The sequence below is a fragment of the Miniopterus natalensis genome, chromosome 1 (assembly GCF_054644295.1).
Source record: "Miniopterus natalensis isolate mMinNat1 chromosome 1, mMinNat1.hap1, whole genome shotgun sequence".
Classification (NCBI taxonomy): Eukaryota; Metazoa; Chordata; class Mammalia; order Chiroptera; family Miniopteridae; genus Miniopterus; species Miniopterus natalensis.
Window position 1 is genome coordinate 90,739,366 of NC_142081.1, and position 16,007 is coordinate 90,755,372.

At 42.9% G+C, this 16,007-nt stretch overlaps 1 protein-coding gene across 16 annotated transcripts in view; it reads right to left on the bottom strand.

Annotated features, from left to right (window-relative positions):
* PARD3 (par-3 family cell polarity regulator) overlaps nt 1-12,782 on the bottom strand; it is a 720,826-nt gene extending 708,044 nt beyond the window's left edge. For all 16 annotated transcript variants that reach the window (XM_087823918.1, XM_087823919.1, XM_087823914.1 and 13 more), the window contains exon 1: nt 12,635-12,782. In XM_087823918.1, the coding sequence (XP_087680044.1) occupies nt 12,635-12,754 (120 nt within the window). In that variant the 5' untranslated portion in view covers nt 12,755-12,782. The remainder of the gene's footprint in view (nt 1-12,634) is intronic.
* Between the last annotated feature and the right edge of the window lie 3,225 nt (nt 12,783-16,007).

Consider the following 16,007-nt stretch of genomic DNA (forward strand, 5'->3'; position numbering starts at 1 on the left):
GAGCAGGGAGGGCAAGGAGAAAAAGGAAAGAGAGAGAGGGAGAGAGAGAAACAGCAATGTGAGAGAGACATATCAATTGGTTGCCTCCCACAGGTGCTCCAACCGGGGCGGGTATTGAACCTGCAACCCTGGCACGTACCCTTGACTGGAAATCGAATTCAAGATTTTCCAGTGCTCAGGCCAATGCTCTATCCACTGAGTGACACTGGCCAGGGCTGGAAAGTTTCTGAAAGCACCAATCATCACTTTCATCAGCAAAGCACAAAAACACAGGAAGTTATGAAGGGAAGAGCTACATACAAATTCCAGTCTCCCATACTGCTCTATCTTTTTCATGTCCAGTCTTAAACAAAAGTTTTGGATTTCAAATGCACTTGTGTGAAACAATGTTTACAAACAAATACTGGAAGGGATCAAAGTCAAAATATGAACATTGCACAACTAGGTGAGCTTTATTATTTTAATCACTACTTATTAACTTCCCTAAACACATATGGAGAGAGGGAGAAAGAATTATTTTAATTAATAAGATGTTTAAGATCCTCAAAGAAAGGAAAACAACTTTCAATATTTTGGTGTAGAAAATATGAATGAGAGGAGGTAGTCCTCTTGAACATGAAGCCAGTACATTGTTGACAATCTGGTAAGTCTAACATAAGAACACTACAGTGCCCAGTACCCAAGCAAGCCTTCAAGACACCATTTAGTATGATAAATAGGTCAGTTCTTGGGTGAAATCTTCAGGTGACTGGCACTGGGTACCTTTAGCCGAACTAAAGTACTAAAAGTTGCATCAACCTGTCAACCGTTACAGCCACCTGCTTCAGCAGACGATGTTCTGTGTTCAATGACTGCTGCTTTAGCTGCCCAAAATCACCATCGTGAGATCCAGAGAAGGGTAAAGTGTTATGAGCATATGAATTATAGAGAGGCCTACATAATAAAGGATTAAGGAGGTCACAAATATGTTTGTTGACCTTCCCATTTTATTTTATAACTCAGATTATCTCTTTGAGCTCCAGGGTATTCTCAGAACTACCAGTTAATAAATGAAGGACTTCAAAACATCTGTGCATTTTACAAATACCAATAGTATTTGGTTTCTAGTTTTATTCTTTCTAAGTTTCAAAAGATATTTTAATGTAAAATGTATAATCATTGTCTTTAAAAATATTGTAAATATAGGAAAGAAATTTTACATAATTTCCTTTGACCTAGCAGTATGGCAGCTGCAATTATTTTATAAAGTAACTAGGGCTAAGAGTAAAAACAAAAAGCCACACAACTAAGACAGTTGGACAAAATACGATTCTCTTCAATCTATGAAAGAATCAGCTTTGCCTGGCAGGGCGTGGCTCAGGGGTTGAGCGTCTACCCAGGATCCAGGCCATAGGGGTTCGATTCCCAGTCAGGGCACATGCCCGGGTTTCGGACTTGATCCCCAGTTGGGGGCGTGCAGGAGGCGGCCGATCAGTGACTCATCACTGATGTTTCTATGTCTCTCTCTCCTTCTCCTTTCCTCTCTCTGAAATCAATAGATATATTTTTTAAAAAAAGAATCAGCTTTAACTACTGAGTAATCAAAACATTCTTTTTCCACTATTTCCAATTGATTTGTAAATAAATACTAATACTGGAATTTCTATAGTATTTTTAGAAAAATAATCCTTTAACAAATAATCTTGAAAAATAACACTTGGTAGCATAAATTAAATAAAAATCAAGTTGAGCCCAACTGGGCATGGCTCAGCGGTTGAGCATGGACCTAGGATCCAGGCAATCAGAGTTCAATTCCCAGTAAGGGCACATGCCTGGGTTGTGGGCCAGTCGGGGGCGTGCAGGAGGCAGTCGATCAATGACTCTCATCACTGATGTTTCTCTCTCTCTCTCCCTCTCCTTTCCTCTCTGAAATCAATAAAGATATATTTTTTAAAAAATCAAGTTGACTTTATGAATTAGCCATTAAAATTGTTCCTAATTATGCTTAAAACTTGAAGAGAAAGAAAAAGATCTAATATTGACTAAGAGCCTATTACATGACAGAGCCTTCTCTACATTAAATTACTTAAGCCAACAAAAGAGAGCATTCCCAAATTACAGATGGGAAAACTGAGGCTCACAGGCCATAGAGAACTTGCCAAAGTTCAAAACTACTGAAGAAAAAAAACAAAAACTGGAAAAGCTCTTGGAACATTTAAATGGCAGTAGGATTTTTTTTTAATTCCCTTAAACTGCAGAAGAATGTTTGTGATTTTTTAAAAGGACTTTTTAATTTTATTTTTTTATTTTTCAAATAATTTTTTATCTTGTGATTTTTTTTTAAGGGAGAACAGTTTTACCACACATTCAATTTTGCATGTCTAGAGCAGTTCTAGTGAGATGAGAAGAAACAATTTAGGAGAGTTTATTCCAGTGAGCCTAAATCACTGGCAACCATCCTTAACAAAAACAAAAGAACAGTACAGCTAACATCACTCCGTTTTACTTCCTACACTGCTTTCTTTTTTTTACATCCTCTGTTCAAACCCTAACAACAGTCCCATGAAATACGAGGTATTTGAAGCTAAGGATCCTGGGCTTACATGGTTATCCTTCTTGCTCTCAGACACACGAATGATGGAAATCTACTCTTAGGAACCCTGGTCCAGAACATATCATCTCACATACCTGCCTCCTAGGAGAAAAAACATCCATCATCAAACTTTCCACCTTCAGCTAACTGTATTTTAAAACATCTGTGTTTTAAAAAGTGGGTCATAAAATATGAACAATAACAATGAGCCCACCGTAGAAAATTCTTGGGAAAAAAATTCCTGACAGTATGTACCCTCAGAATTTTAAACCTACTCATTTCGTGCTCCTCAGACAGTACAAATGCTGAAAAAGCACCATCTTCCTGGTGTAACTATTTAAATAGTTATCCATCTAAATGATGTATTTCACTTTCGGAAACTCTTGATTTGTCTGAAAGGTTTTTTTCCAGATCTCGAACCAAGTGTAAAGGTACCAAATCCTGCATTCGACTTGAATGGACTTAGTGGTTAGTTGCCCCGTGTAGTGGTACAGTAGGAACCAATATCCTGAACATTTCACCTCCCTCTTCTGCAGGTGCTGCTGGCTGCAATGACAGAAATCTCAGGGCAGAGTATCATGCTGCTGTGCAGGAACCTGGCTATTGTCCACATATGACTCTGCATAGTGGGTTTCAGAATTATAAATTACATATCTTAAATGCCTTTGTGGTATAAGAAAGTGTATTCCCAGGAAAACAGTTTACTTTTTAATTCTGGATTTAATATTGAATTTAGAAAAGAAAATTAAAACACAGACATGAAAAGTTTTTCCAGTTTTTATTCTTTACTTAAAAGAACAGTATGGTGTGGAGAGGGACTGGGGAGGGGGGTGGGACGGGGTAGAATGGGTCATTGGGGAGAAAAAGGGACATCTGTAATATTTTGAACAAAAGTAATAAAAAATAAAAATTTTAAGAAATTTAAAAAAGAACAGTAAACCCTCGATATAACAAATTAATTCAGGCAAGACGGTATCCATTAAAACCAAAAGTCCTTTATATAATAAAGTCGGTTTTCCGGAATTGTATGTTAAAAAATTGACAAATTAGTTTACCTGTTTTTACTTAATATAGACACATTTGTGTAATTAAAATTAAGTATGTATGAACAGTTTAATTTCACAGCAAAACTTTCTATATGTATTACTGTAATTTTTAATTCATACTGAATTGGTCTAGTAAATGCATTCATTCACCAGTCACCATGAGTAAACAAATATACACAGCTGGTGCGTGGTTTAGCGCACATCCGAATCTCAACCAGCATGCCTTAAAACTGCTGCAGAAAGTCACGCCACCCACAAGAGAACCACAAGATTCCTTGGGACCATGTGCTATTTGCAGAACCTTGTTTACCAGCAGTGGCTCTTGGATTTAAATATGTAGACTATAGCTGTAGATATGTAATATTTATTTATGTCGGCGAAATTACTACAGTGTTTTTTCCAACATATGGCCTATTCACTAAAATTTGTTAAAAATAACTGTGAATTAATAACAACAACAACAAAAACTGTTGATTTCATTGTAAGCAAATCTTGGTTAAAAGCATTTTAAAATTAACAGGGTGTTAATTTTCACATATGACATACAGACTGGAAATTTTGTTCGTTAAATCAAGGCCCACAAAATTGAGGGTTTACTAAAATAGAATAAAAAGCCCATTCTCATATCAAACACCTACATAAAAATGGCACTCACTTCTTAGTGTTTTTAACCTGTTAATACAGTATGTTTTTTATAGTTAGCAATTCCAGGCTTTTGAGATATTAATATAATGAGTTGTTTTCTGAAGTGTTAAAGAAGAAACATTGATTTTTATTATAGAATATCACAAAAAGACTTCAGAAATATAAACTCTAATATAGATTAGTTTCCTGATCTAAACAGATGCAATACAAATAACAAGCAAAAGCCATACACTGGGAAAAAATAAATCTGAGTTCTAAAAAGTTAAGTCTTACTGCGTCTGAATGTTAATCAAAACATCAAAAGTGGGAAAAATGACAATGCCTGTCATCTCTAAAACCACTTAAATTTATACCACCATGAAAATACCAACTTTATGAATATATATGTGTATGTATATGTATACACATATCATACATTTAGTTATACCTCACAAAGGGAATACTTCTGAGCATGTAATTTATCTTAAAAGATACTTATCTTGAGACAATAAGGAATTCTGAAGGAACCTCTAGGCAAAATGTATACTAACTTTCACCAGCATGTGCTTGACCTGGAGGAAAAGCCCCATCGGTTCAAAGTAAGGGAAGTAAAGTATCCTCACAGGAAGGGTGGGTGAAGTCAGAGAGTCTGTACCATCAGCTCAGTCACTGCACGTCACTCAAGCCTGACAGTCCTGTGAGCACCAAAACCAACCAAGCAGAAGAGAGGTGTCTATACTCAGGGAACTGACAGCAGGAGCCCAGCCCAGAACTTCTGAATATGGGAAGATGAAGGTGGGGAAACAGAGGCTCACAGAGCTCGTGAAATTTGCCAATGCTTAAAACTGATGAAGACCAAAACCAAAAACTGGAAAAGGTCTTCCATTATGGAGCATGCTGATCCATCTTCATTCAGCAAAGTCAGCTGGTGAATGGGGCAGGAAGCAAGGCTGGCTTAGAGAGAGCAGGTGAACAGTTGGTGAAGCTTTTAGGGGGTGGGGGATAAGGAGGATACCGGGGACTCTGAAGCTCAACAACAGTTAAGAACTTACCAGACAGCAATTAGAGAGTGGGCAGGTGAAAGACAGCAGGTTAACACACTGTATGGAAAACCCCTAAAAACAACCAGCTTTCATTTGAGCTTTCTGAGCATCTCTGACATAGAAATACATGTTTTAAGGGACTCTCAGAACTAAAAATACCTAAAAGTGGAGTTTTATTCACAGTGGCTATGCAGTCTGTTTTTTTAAAACATCTTTATTGATATCATACCATAAAATTCACCCACTTAAAGTATACAATTGAATGATTTTTAGTGTATTCACAAAATCATCACCACTATCTAAATTTAGATCCCCCTAAAACGAACCCCATAGCCATCAGTGGACCCTCTCCATTACCCGCAAACCCCAGTCCTAGGGAATGACTACTCTGATTTCCATATTTATAGATTTGTCTATACTGGTCATTTCATATATATGAAAGCATAAAATATGTCGGCTTTTGTGACTGGCTTCCTTCAAAGAGCATGCTCCCCGGCCGGGCATGGCTCAGCGGTTGAGCATGGGCCTAGGATCCAGGAGATCGAGGTTCAATTCCTGGTCAGGGCACATGCCCGGGTTGCAGGCTCGATCCCCAGCCGGGGGCGTGCAGGAGGCAACCAATCAATGACTCTCTCATCACTGATGTTTCAACTCTCCCTCTCCCTCTCCCTTCCTCTCTCTGAAATCAATAAAGATATATTAAAAAAAAAAAAAAAAAAAAAGCATATTCATCCATGCATATATGTAGCATGTATGAGTACTTCATTCTTTTTTTGTGGCTGAGTAATATTCTAATGTTTGATATACCATGTTTTGTTTGGTTGATAAATATGAGTTGTTTCCATTTTTGGCTATTATGAATAATGCTGCTATGAACATTCATGTACACTTTTGTGTATAGGCAGGTATTCTCAGTCCATATATATAGAGAGAGTCTATTTTTAAGAGAAAAAATACATTGACATTTCACATACTTAAATATGAAGCTTGAAATTTTATTTCTAAGTTCAGATATCAGTTAATGGAGAAAAATAAGCAAAAGTTTTGTTTAATGGCATAAACCACATAAACATGGCAGGCCAGATACAGGAAGACACAGAGCTATGAAGAAAAATCATTTTTACATAATTCTTCCAAATGCAAAAAATTTTAAATAGGATAAAATAAGGACTAAAAGACAAACAAACAAACAAAAAAATCACCTTTCTACTATGTTCCCAGAAGTCTGCATTTCTATTTTCCATGTAAAACAGAAAAGATACCAAAAGTGAGTAAAACCATATAAACTGACTGACGCCCTGGCACTGCTGTCCTGACCTCCGTCCCACCGTGGGCTGCTGCACCGTGGCCCTGCAGGAGGAAAGCCCATCGTGCAGGCCTAACCTACCACCTCCCTCTCCCACCTTGAAAAATGACCTGTGGAAAGCACCTTCATGAGCCAATCTTACATATTTCTTTCCATCCTTGAAAAACTATAATCACCTACTGAGTGTTCACCATCACCAACCTGCATCCAACTCCACAGGAGGTAAAAGCTCCCAGGACAGAGGGAGGATCTGTCTATGGGTTAGTGATGCAAGTGGGACTCTAAATGTTACCTCCATGTTCACCATGAGCCAAGAAGCACTTCACATCCGCCAGACTCTCCCTGCAAATCTCAGATCCTAAACTTTTCTATTTACTCCTGGCACTTTCCCAAGGATCCCAACTGACAGAATGAGAGGCGCCAGACGGAGCATAGGTGTGCTTCAGGCCAGATTCCCGCACCGCACTGGCCACCTGCCTTGAACCTGGTCCAATGCAAACCCCAGGACTATCCTCTGCTTGGTCTGAAAAACAGACTGAGCTCCTTCAAAATAGCTGACACAAAAGAATAACTCTAGGAACTCCAAATCACACTAAGTCTTAGCTTCAATTACAAGCACCTTTGTGGCAATATGCCAAGTACAACAAACATTAAAGTCCTTAAAATTAGCAAGTGCTGGTTATAATCTCCTAAGTGTAATTTTGTGTAAGAATATGTGTGATGTGTTTATTCCCAACTTTGTACTTACTCAACCTCTAAGACAACTATGTGGCAGAGGCCTTCACACGTTTTCCCAGGAGAGAGAAGGAGCACAGTTCTTTTGTTCAGTGGACAAACACACCATCGTACCAGAGTCGAGCACGTTCACCCAGGTCAGCGTAGGCTCTGGGGGAAGTCCCAGGAGAAGCACGAAGAGGACACAGCTTCAGCCAGCCTTGGGAACAGACGTGGCTGGTCTGAGCTGCAGCTCCTCAGATAAGCAGTCACAAGAGGAGCAAGCAAGCCTCCCAGGCAGGAGAAACAGAAAATGCTAGAGCAAGGTAGAAAAATGCAAGCAAGTCCAAGTGTGTGGGTGGGGTAAGCTGGTAAGGAGGAGGCTGAGTGAGGCAACAGGGCTCGCCTTTGGGGGAAGGGAGCACAGAGACACATACAATGAGATCTGCATTTCAGAAAGACCAGCCTTTCAAACATATTTTCGGGTCTTTTTCTTTTTGAGAGGGAAGACAAAAAATGTTAATGAAATAATAAAATTTATTCTTTCACTATTGTTATGCTTGCTTCTATTGTCATTCAAACTCTGAAATAATATAAGTATTTTCCTAAAAGTTTCAATGAGCTTCTAAGTGTGTAACAACATGCAGTTATTCACAGAAAAATCTCACAGCAGACACAAGATTTTTCATAAAATCATGACTTACATGATTTAGTGATCAAGTCCTCTCCCAGAAGAAAAAAAAAAGGAAAGCACATTTTCAAAAGTTACTGTCCATAAACTCAAGTTGTTGTATTTTTAAATAACAACAAATTATTTAATAACACTTAAGGTTATTTAATAACACTTTAAGGCTTAATAACACTTAATGTTTTTGAGGGACAGAAGCAGTGGCCCAAAAACCAGAGGCCCAGATAATCAAGCTAGAATACGGCCAATATCTATGGCTTTTACACTCCCTGCCTCATACACACACTGCACACACAATTTCCACTTCTGATTGTGGTGCTGCTTAGGCAAACAGTAACATTTTTTACCTCTTCTTTAATTAAAATACAAGCCACCCTCTTAAGCAAAGAGGAGAAACCCAAACAGGTATAGCATCCTTGGAAAAGTTTCCCAGCAAGTAAAACTGTTTGATGAGTAAAAACATGAGTGATTCAGATCCAGCACTGAGATTCACATTCGTCATCCAGGTCGGTACTCAGTACCTTGACCCTGCAAGGGAGTGTCCCATTTTAGAGAAGAGGAAAATGAAGCTCTGTGGGGTTGGTTTGCCCAAGGTTAAATGGTGGAAAAAAAAACAAAACCAAAAAAAAACACCTAGGTCTCCACACCCAATCCAGAGAGCAGTGAGTTAAGAGGTTCCCACAACTTCTTCCCTCCCTCTTTTTCTCCCTCCCTTTTGCCTTCAGTCCCTGCTTCCCCTTGATGTTACTCAGCAGTCAGCAGCCAAGGTGGATCCCACACACACCCTGCTCCAGTCCTCTGCGCAGAGGACCACTAGTCCTCACTGCTACCCTGCCCAAATACCCCAGTCCTTCCTGAACCACCAGACTGTATAAAGTCCTCCTCAGTTTGATGTGACCCATCATCCAACACGAATGCTCCACAGGAACCTGAAAGCCTGGATGCCTTTGCTCACACTGCTTCGCATCCTACAAGGCCCTCCCTCCTACTTCTCAGGATCAAAGCGGACATGCCTCCACATTCACGTGCCTGGACCCCACTGCAGGCCCACAGAACCAAAACGCCCTGGCCAGGCATGTGCTTTTTGAGGTCACTCCACTACCTAGTTAGGAAACACTACCCTAAACCAAGGCAAAACTTCCCACTCACTAAACCTAGCCACTATGGCCACTCCCATCTCTGAAATCCAGAAGCAATTACCATCTGTACCACCCTACTCCCAATTAATGCTAAAGCCTACTGTTATTTATAGTTTTCTATAATTGTCCTGACTCCTACATCGTATCATATGCTCCTTTTTTTTTTTAAGTTACTTAAATTTTTATTTTTTTATTTTTATTTTTTAAATATATCTTTATTGATTCGTATGCTTCTTGAGTGCTTAAGTTTTGATGCACAGCAGGAAAAACGGGAAGCCTCACTCAGGGTCACCTTTGATTCACTAAGAATTAAGGAGTACCCAGCAAAGCCCTCAGAAACCAAGGATACCAGACTAAAAGCCATTGCAGCTGGAGCTCCACACCCTGTGTTCACGGGGAACCATGGATGAGTCAGGCCACAGGCAAGAGTAGAACAGACACATACACAGGCAGGCAGTCCTCCAATTCTAAGCACTCAAGAAAAGTCCATGGGTGGGGATGAACAGCCAAACCATTTTCACCAGTGATCATAGCAGAAAAACAGGTTTTTCACTAGAGAAAAAAAAAAAAGCTATGACTAAGTGTAAGCCTTTAAATATCTGCTTATTGAGGATATTTTTGGTATTAAGTCACATCACTCCACTGTCAGAAAAAGTGATTTGTTTAACGTGAAGAGAAAACAGCTCAAATATAATGCCAAAAAATTAGCCCCACCACACCACAAAATGCTTACTGCAGAGAAAGCCTGAGTGACTTGGGACCTTTCTTTCTCTTACCCTTCTTTTTCCCCCTTTGGCTTAGTTGGTTTTATACAAAGCCATAAACATGATCCTCCCACATTCTTCCCCACCAGATGGGAGTCTGTCATGCCACATGTCACCTAGCAACCTAAACACCACTCTACAGCTTCCCAGATACCCAATTCTTCATACAAAATTTATCTTATTCTATGAAGCAATAAGGGTAAGGAAGAGATAAAAAATTAAAAGTTGAAACAAGTGTTAACATGTATTGCTTCATAATTATTTTAAATAGGGTGGGAGAAATGAAGTTTCATTGTAACCATTACCTGATAATTTAAGAGAAAAAAATACAAATGGATCTAAGATAAAAGATACTCATGTTCTTGAAACATTTGAGAGTCAACAATCTTAAAATCCAATGGCTGAACGTTATATACTGCAAAGCCCATCTTAAAATTCACCTACTGAACTGAGTTGCACTTAAAAAGCATTTAAATAATTTTGTAAACCCCTGAATCATCTGACTCTCTCTCTCATTTTATCCAACTCCAGTGCTACCATCACCCTGAGAGTCTCCCTTCCTTCCTTCCCAACCTGGCAATCTACTGTCCTTCAAAACTCAGCTCATACACCCCTTCTCTTTGGGGTGCGTTCCCAGACTCTCTTAAGATAATTGCACTTACTTTTCCATGTTCCCAGGTCACTATGAAACGACCACCATTAATATTTTTTTAAAGGTACAGATCTATCACCAAGGCCTCTCAACTCCATCTACCCAACACCTGGAGGCCTCCTTTTCTCCCCACTGCACAACACACCAGTCCACACCACTGGCCTCCTTCACTTGGAGGGCTATGGAGCCTCCTGTCCTAGACTCTTACAGTCCAGTTTCCACAAAGCAGCCAGTGTGTCCCCTAAACATCCAGCACCCAGAACAATGCCTTGAACATAGAGCAAATGCTTAAGAATTTCTGTGGAATAAACAAATGACTCAAACTACTACATTTTTATCTCCCAAACAGACTATTCAACCAATGTGTATTGTGTGCATAATGAAATATGACTAATTTTAAACATGTAAATGTTTAATCATGTAAATGACTAATTAAACATGTAAATTTCAAGTATGTAAGCAAGGAAATGTGGATCACCTTTCCCTATTCAGGAACCTAGGCACAAAGCAAAGTATATATTATTGTATTTCTCTTTCCTTTCAGGATTTATTTGGTTGGCTTCCAGGGAACACATGCAAGCTGATTACTGCTTTAGAACATTTAGCTCATAAACTGTCATTCACAAACAATCCTTTAAAATACTAAATGTAGGTGTAGAGGGTACTGTTACCCACCACTCCCCCTCCATTGGCATTGCAAGATAAACAGGTGCCTACCTTCTGCTAAATTTCTTTGATTTTCAGTAAGAGTTCAACCAACTATAAGGAACATTTTAGAGCTCTTAAATAAAGTCAACATCTTCCATCATTGTGTCAGGTTCCTAAAGGTCTCCAACATTATCTTTAAAAGGAAAACTTATGCTATTTTTCCAATATATACTAAAAACAAAAAATTACGTAAAAAGGTTTTTTTCTTAATTTCGGAGAAAATTGGGGGATGCCACCTGGAGCACTCTGTACACACTCAGGCTGACAAAGCTACGGTCCCCCTCACCTGCTACCCCAACGCTCACAGGGGCTAGGCCACTGTACTATGGGAAACAAATAGGAAATTTTAAAAGTGAATACGCTTTCCACCAAACGTTACTCTGCTGCAAAGGAAATATCCTCAGGTGCTTGTGAGAAAACTTCGGAGACTGGGCTGTTGTCAGACACAGCAGATAAAACAATTTAACAAAATGCCTTTCACTTCTGACACACTGTACAGGAATGCAGTTAAGTGGAGACAATGTTATCATTCCACCAAGAAAAAGGGAAATCGACTAACTCCGAAATCAGGCCCAAGCTCCGCAGCTTGGACACCATATGGAGCTAGTTCCGGATCGGTCCACGCTGAAGCCTTAGAGGAAAACTTTTAACTCAGTGACTGATTTCAGGCTTGTGCTTTACAAAGGAGCCCTGCTCGAGACCTCTGAACAGCAGAGCTCCCGAGCTCAGCGTGCTCGCGAGCCGGTGGAGCGCACGTCCCTCTCCGGGCCGCCCTCAGAACACTGACCCGCGCCCCCCCAGCAGCCCGCAACACCCGGCCGCCCGCGCGGACGGGAAGAGAGGACTCGTCGCTGAGGTCCTTCCCCGGCGGAATCCGGGAGTGGAGCAGCAGACACGCAGCCACTCTCCCGCGCCCATGGAATAATTAAACTCTCCTCCCAACAAAAAAGTTGCCTCTCCCAGCTCCGCCTGAGGGGCCTGGGAGTGGGAAGAGGCCTAGGGCTGGATTTCAACCGCTGCAGGCGGCCGGGGAGACGCGTCCCGGCCGGCTGCGCCCGCGCCGCGCGGGGTTCGGCTGCGCTCCTCGGGCCGCTCGAGGGGCGCCTGTCACCACGCCAGCCCCGCGGCCAGACCTCCGGGGAGAGGTGTCCGGCCCGGCCCGCGCGGTCACCAGGGCTGCGCTCGCGGGCCCGGCCGCGCGGAGAACTTTGCGGCCAGCAGCCCCGGGTTGGGGGCGCCGCGAGGCTGGCGCGGCAGCCGCACTTTCCCTTTCCACGCCTCCCTCTTCTCCCTCCTCCCCTTTCCAGGAAGCGCCATATTGATCCCGGCGCCTTCCGTCCGCCCCCCCGCCCGCCCGCCCGCGCCCCCAGCCCCTCACCTTGGCGATGGCCTTCCGGTAGCGGGTCACCGCTTGCTGGATGAGGCTGAAAACTTTCATGTGGCCGTCTCCGCACGGCACGACCACACGGGTCCTTCCGAAACACACGGTCACTTTCATGCCGCTGCCGGGGCCGCCGGGGCCGGCCCGCGCCCGCTCCCCTCGCTGACGGCGGCCGAACAGACCTGGTCCGGGGCTGGAGGCTGGCGCGGCGGGGCCGCTGACGGGCGGGTGGGTGGGGGCGCGGGCAGGCAACGCCGGGGAGCCGCTCGGCTCACATGCCCGGCCCGTCGCCCTCACCTCCCGGGGCTCGCCTCGCCTCTCCCGCCGTGGCGCCCGCGGCTCCGGCCACCTGTTCGGCGTCTCGCGCGCTTCGCGGCGGCTGCGGCGGCGGCCCGGGCTGCTGCGCTCTGGCTACGGCGGGGGGAGGGGACGGCGGCGAGGGGAGGGAGGGAGGGAGGGAGGGAGGGACTGAGAGAGGGAGGGGAGGAGCGGCGGCATACAACACCGCGCACGTGCGGCGGGAGGCGGTGGCTCCCCGCGCAGGGCGGAGCGCGCCCCTGGGACCCCCCGCCGCCGGACCCGGACCCTGCGTCCCCGCCCCGCCCCCCGTCCCTCGCCGGCCCGGCGCTCGCCCCACCCCCAACCCTCCTCCGGGACTCCAGCTCCGCGCCCCGGCGTCTTTCTGGAGTACCCTGCCCCCTTTCTTTGTCACTTTTCATCCCCTTCCTTGAACTGGAGGGTTCCGGGTGAATTCGCTTCTAGAGAGCTGTTTACTCTTGGCGCGCAGACCTTTGGAGAGGAGCGGTCACCGCCTCCCGCGGGAAAGTAGGGACGCGGCCCGGCCGGGCGGAGCCCTCAGCCTGGCAGGGTTTGGCACTGGCTCTCACGCTGGGCTGCAAGGCCTGGCAGACCTCATTATATGTTAAAAGCAAAAATTAACCGTCTGCTCTGGGGAAAGGATGGTGAGGCTTTGACTCGATTCGGCCTTTCTTTTTTTTACCTTCAAGTGTCCTGTGACCTCGTGGTGATCCAACCCACTTCCACCGGTAGACCTTAAACATTAGCAATTAGGATCATTTTATTTAACATTATGCAACGTAAGCAACCCTAACGAAAATTTATGACCAAACACCAGAATGCCGTGGGGGGAAAGTGCGAGAGGATTCCCCAGGAGGCGCCAGCGCTTAACTCGGGCGCCGACACCTGCCCCCGCACCAAAATGCGACTCCGTCGTGAATGCGTGCGTGTAGGACCTGAGACGCTGCGAAAGAAGTCGACCAAGTCAAGAAAGTGACTGGCGTTCATCTCTGCCTTAGTTGTGAGCTGTGATTCTTTAATAACTGTGCTATTGTGTTTAAAGAATGGCAAATGTCAGCAGAGTCTTTGTTGGCCTATGCCTATCCCAAACGATAGTAAATTCATTTTTGCCAGTTATTTCTAGAATACGTGAAAGCAATTAACAGCTCCTGTGCACTCAAGTAAAATTGCAGTATTTAGAGCAGGAGGAGCTGGTGACCATCCATCCATTCCACTCCACCTCCCATTTTAAAATAAGTAAACAGGAGGAAGAGATCCATCTGCTCCCCAGACCCCCTGCACCTTCCCCCTGCCCCAGGTACAGTGCAATTTATCATATGAAACATTGTACTTCCTTTGATCTACTCAATCATGTCCTAGCAAACCAGTTCAATAAGTAGGTGCTGTGTATAATCATCTTACATATTACCCCAGGATATTGATAGGATGGTGAAGTCACTTGCCCAAGACCACAGAAAAAGCTTGAGACAGACCCAGAAACAGAACCCAGGTTTCCTTCCACACATTCATGGGAAAGGCTTATCATGCTCCTATGTTGCTGCGCTGTTCCGCCTTTCTACCCAGTGATTAATTTGTGACAACTATGACAGCTCCTGTTGAGGTCTTCTTGCTCCTTGTTTTAATACTTGGATTCACAACAGTTGCTAATAAGTACAGATGTTTCTGTTTTAATGCATTGGAGAGGGAGGAGTATACTAGTTTAGGGTGGGGCTTTTTTGAAATAATTCTGATTAAAAGGCAAGTTCAGGAATAGCCAGAGTACATCAGACATTACCTGGATCTAGGTTCAGATCCTGATTCTACTATTTAGTAGTGCCTTAGACATGGTGCTCAATCTCCAACCTCCATTTTATCAGCTTAAAAGTGGAACGGATGATCTCCATGTTATAAATTATGAGGATTAAATAAAATAATATATTAAGACACTTAGTATATGCTGCCACATGGAAATGTGTAGTGTAGTAGGGTCAGCCCAATTACTGTAATGTAGGTAAAGGGTAACAAAGTCAGGATAGGGCAGCAAAATATAATGTTGTGGGGAAGGGAAAACAGGGGGAGCAGGAGCCAAGGCTCTGCTCAGAGAAATGACTGGACTGGAGATACAGCTGTTGAGTGACTGGACCAGGACTCATGGCTCTCAGGCCTATGCTAAATTCACTTCAATTAGATTTCACGTGCAGTTAGAGAAGACCTTCCATGTGGAAAGCACTAGCTAAATATTACAGAATTATAAAAGTGAGTAAGAAAAAGACAATATAAAGGTTAGAATAAGATAGCTTCAATAACTGTAATTCAAGATATTAAATCTATTAATTTTAGATACCAGACATTAAAACATTAATGGCACTTCTGGGGAGGGAGGCCTGTCTTCATAAAAGAATGTCTGTGTACCACTTATTTACATAAATTCTTTCCACTATTCAATAGTTAATAAATGTTTAGACAGTTTTTAAAAAATATGATCCATAGCATGGCTGGCATGGCTCAGCAGTTGAGCACCACCCTATGGTCCAGGAGATCCCAGTTCAATTCCCAGTCAGGGCACATGCCAGGGTTGCAGGCTCAATCCCCCACCGGTGGGGGGCATGCAGGAGGCAACCAACCAATGACTCTCTTATCATTGCTGTTCCTATCTCTCTGAAATCAATAATTTTTTTTTAATTACAACTCCTTTTAAAATATATATATATGATCTGCAGTATTAATAATTATAATATCCAACTAACCAGATAAAGCCTGTAAAGCTTTATGCAAATCTATCTAGATATAGTGATTCCCTTTATATTAACAATTGATGAAAAACAAATGCTGTGATAATTTTAGATACCAGATACTTTGGTGTCTTGAGTCAAATTCATAAAATTTCCTCACAAATAATGAATCTACTTTCACTAATATACTCACCCAACATCTAACCATAAAGCTTCAGGGCCAGGCTACCTTCACATCTGCAAAGTGTTCAGCTTAATCAAATTGCTTCTGGCCAGAGATGAACATAAAAGCCAACCCAGTCACAATGAGGAGCAAAATTATGGAAGTCAAGTGGCAAATG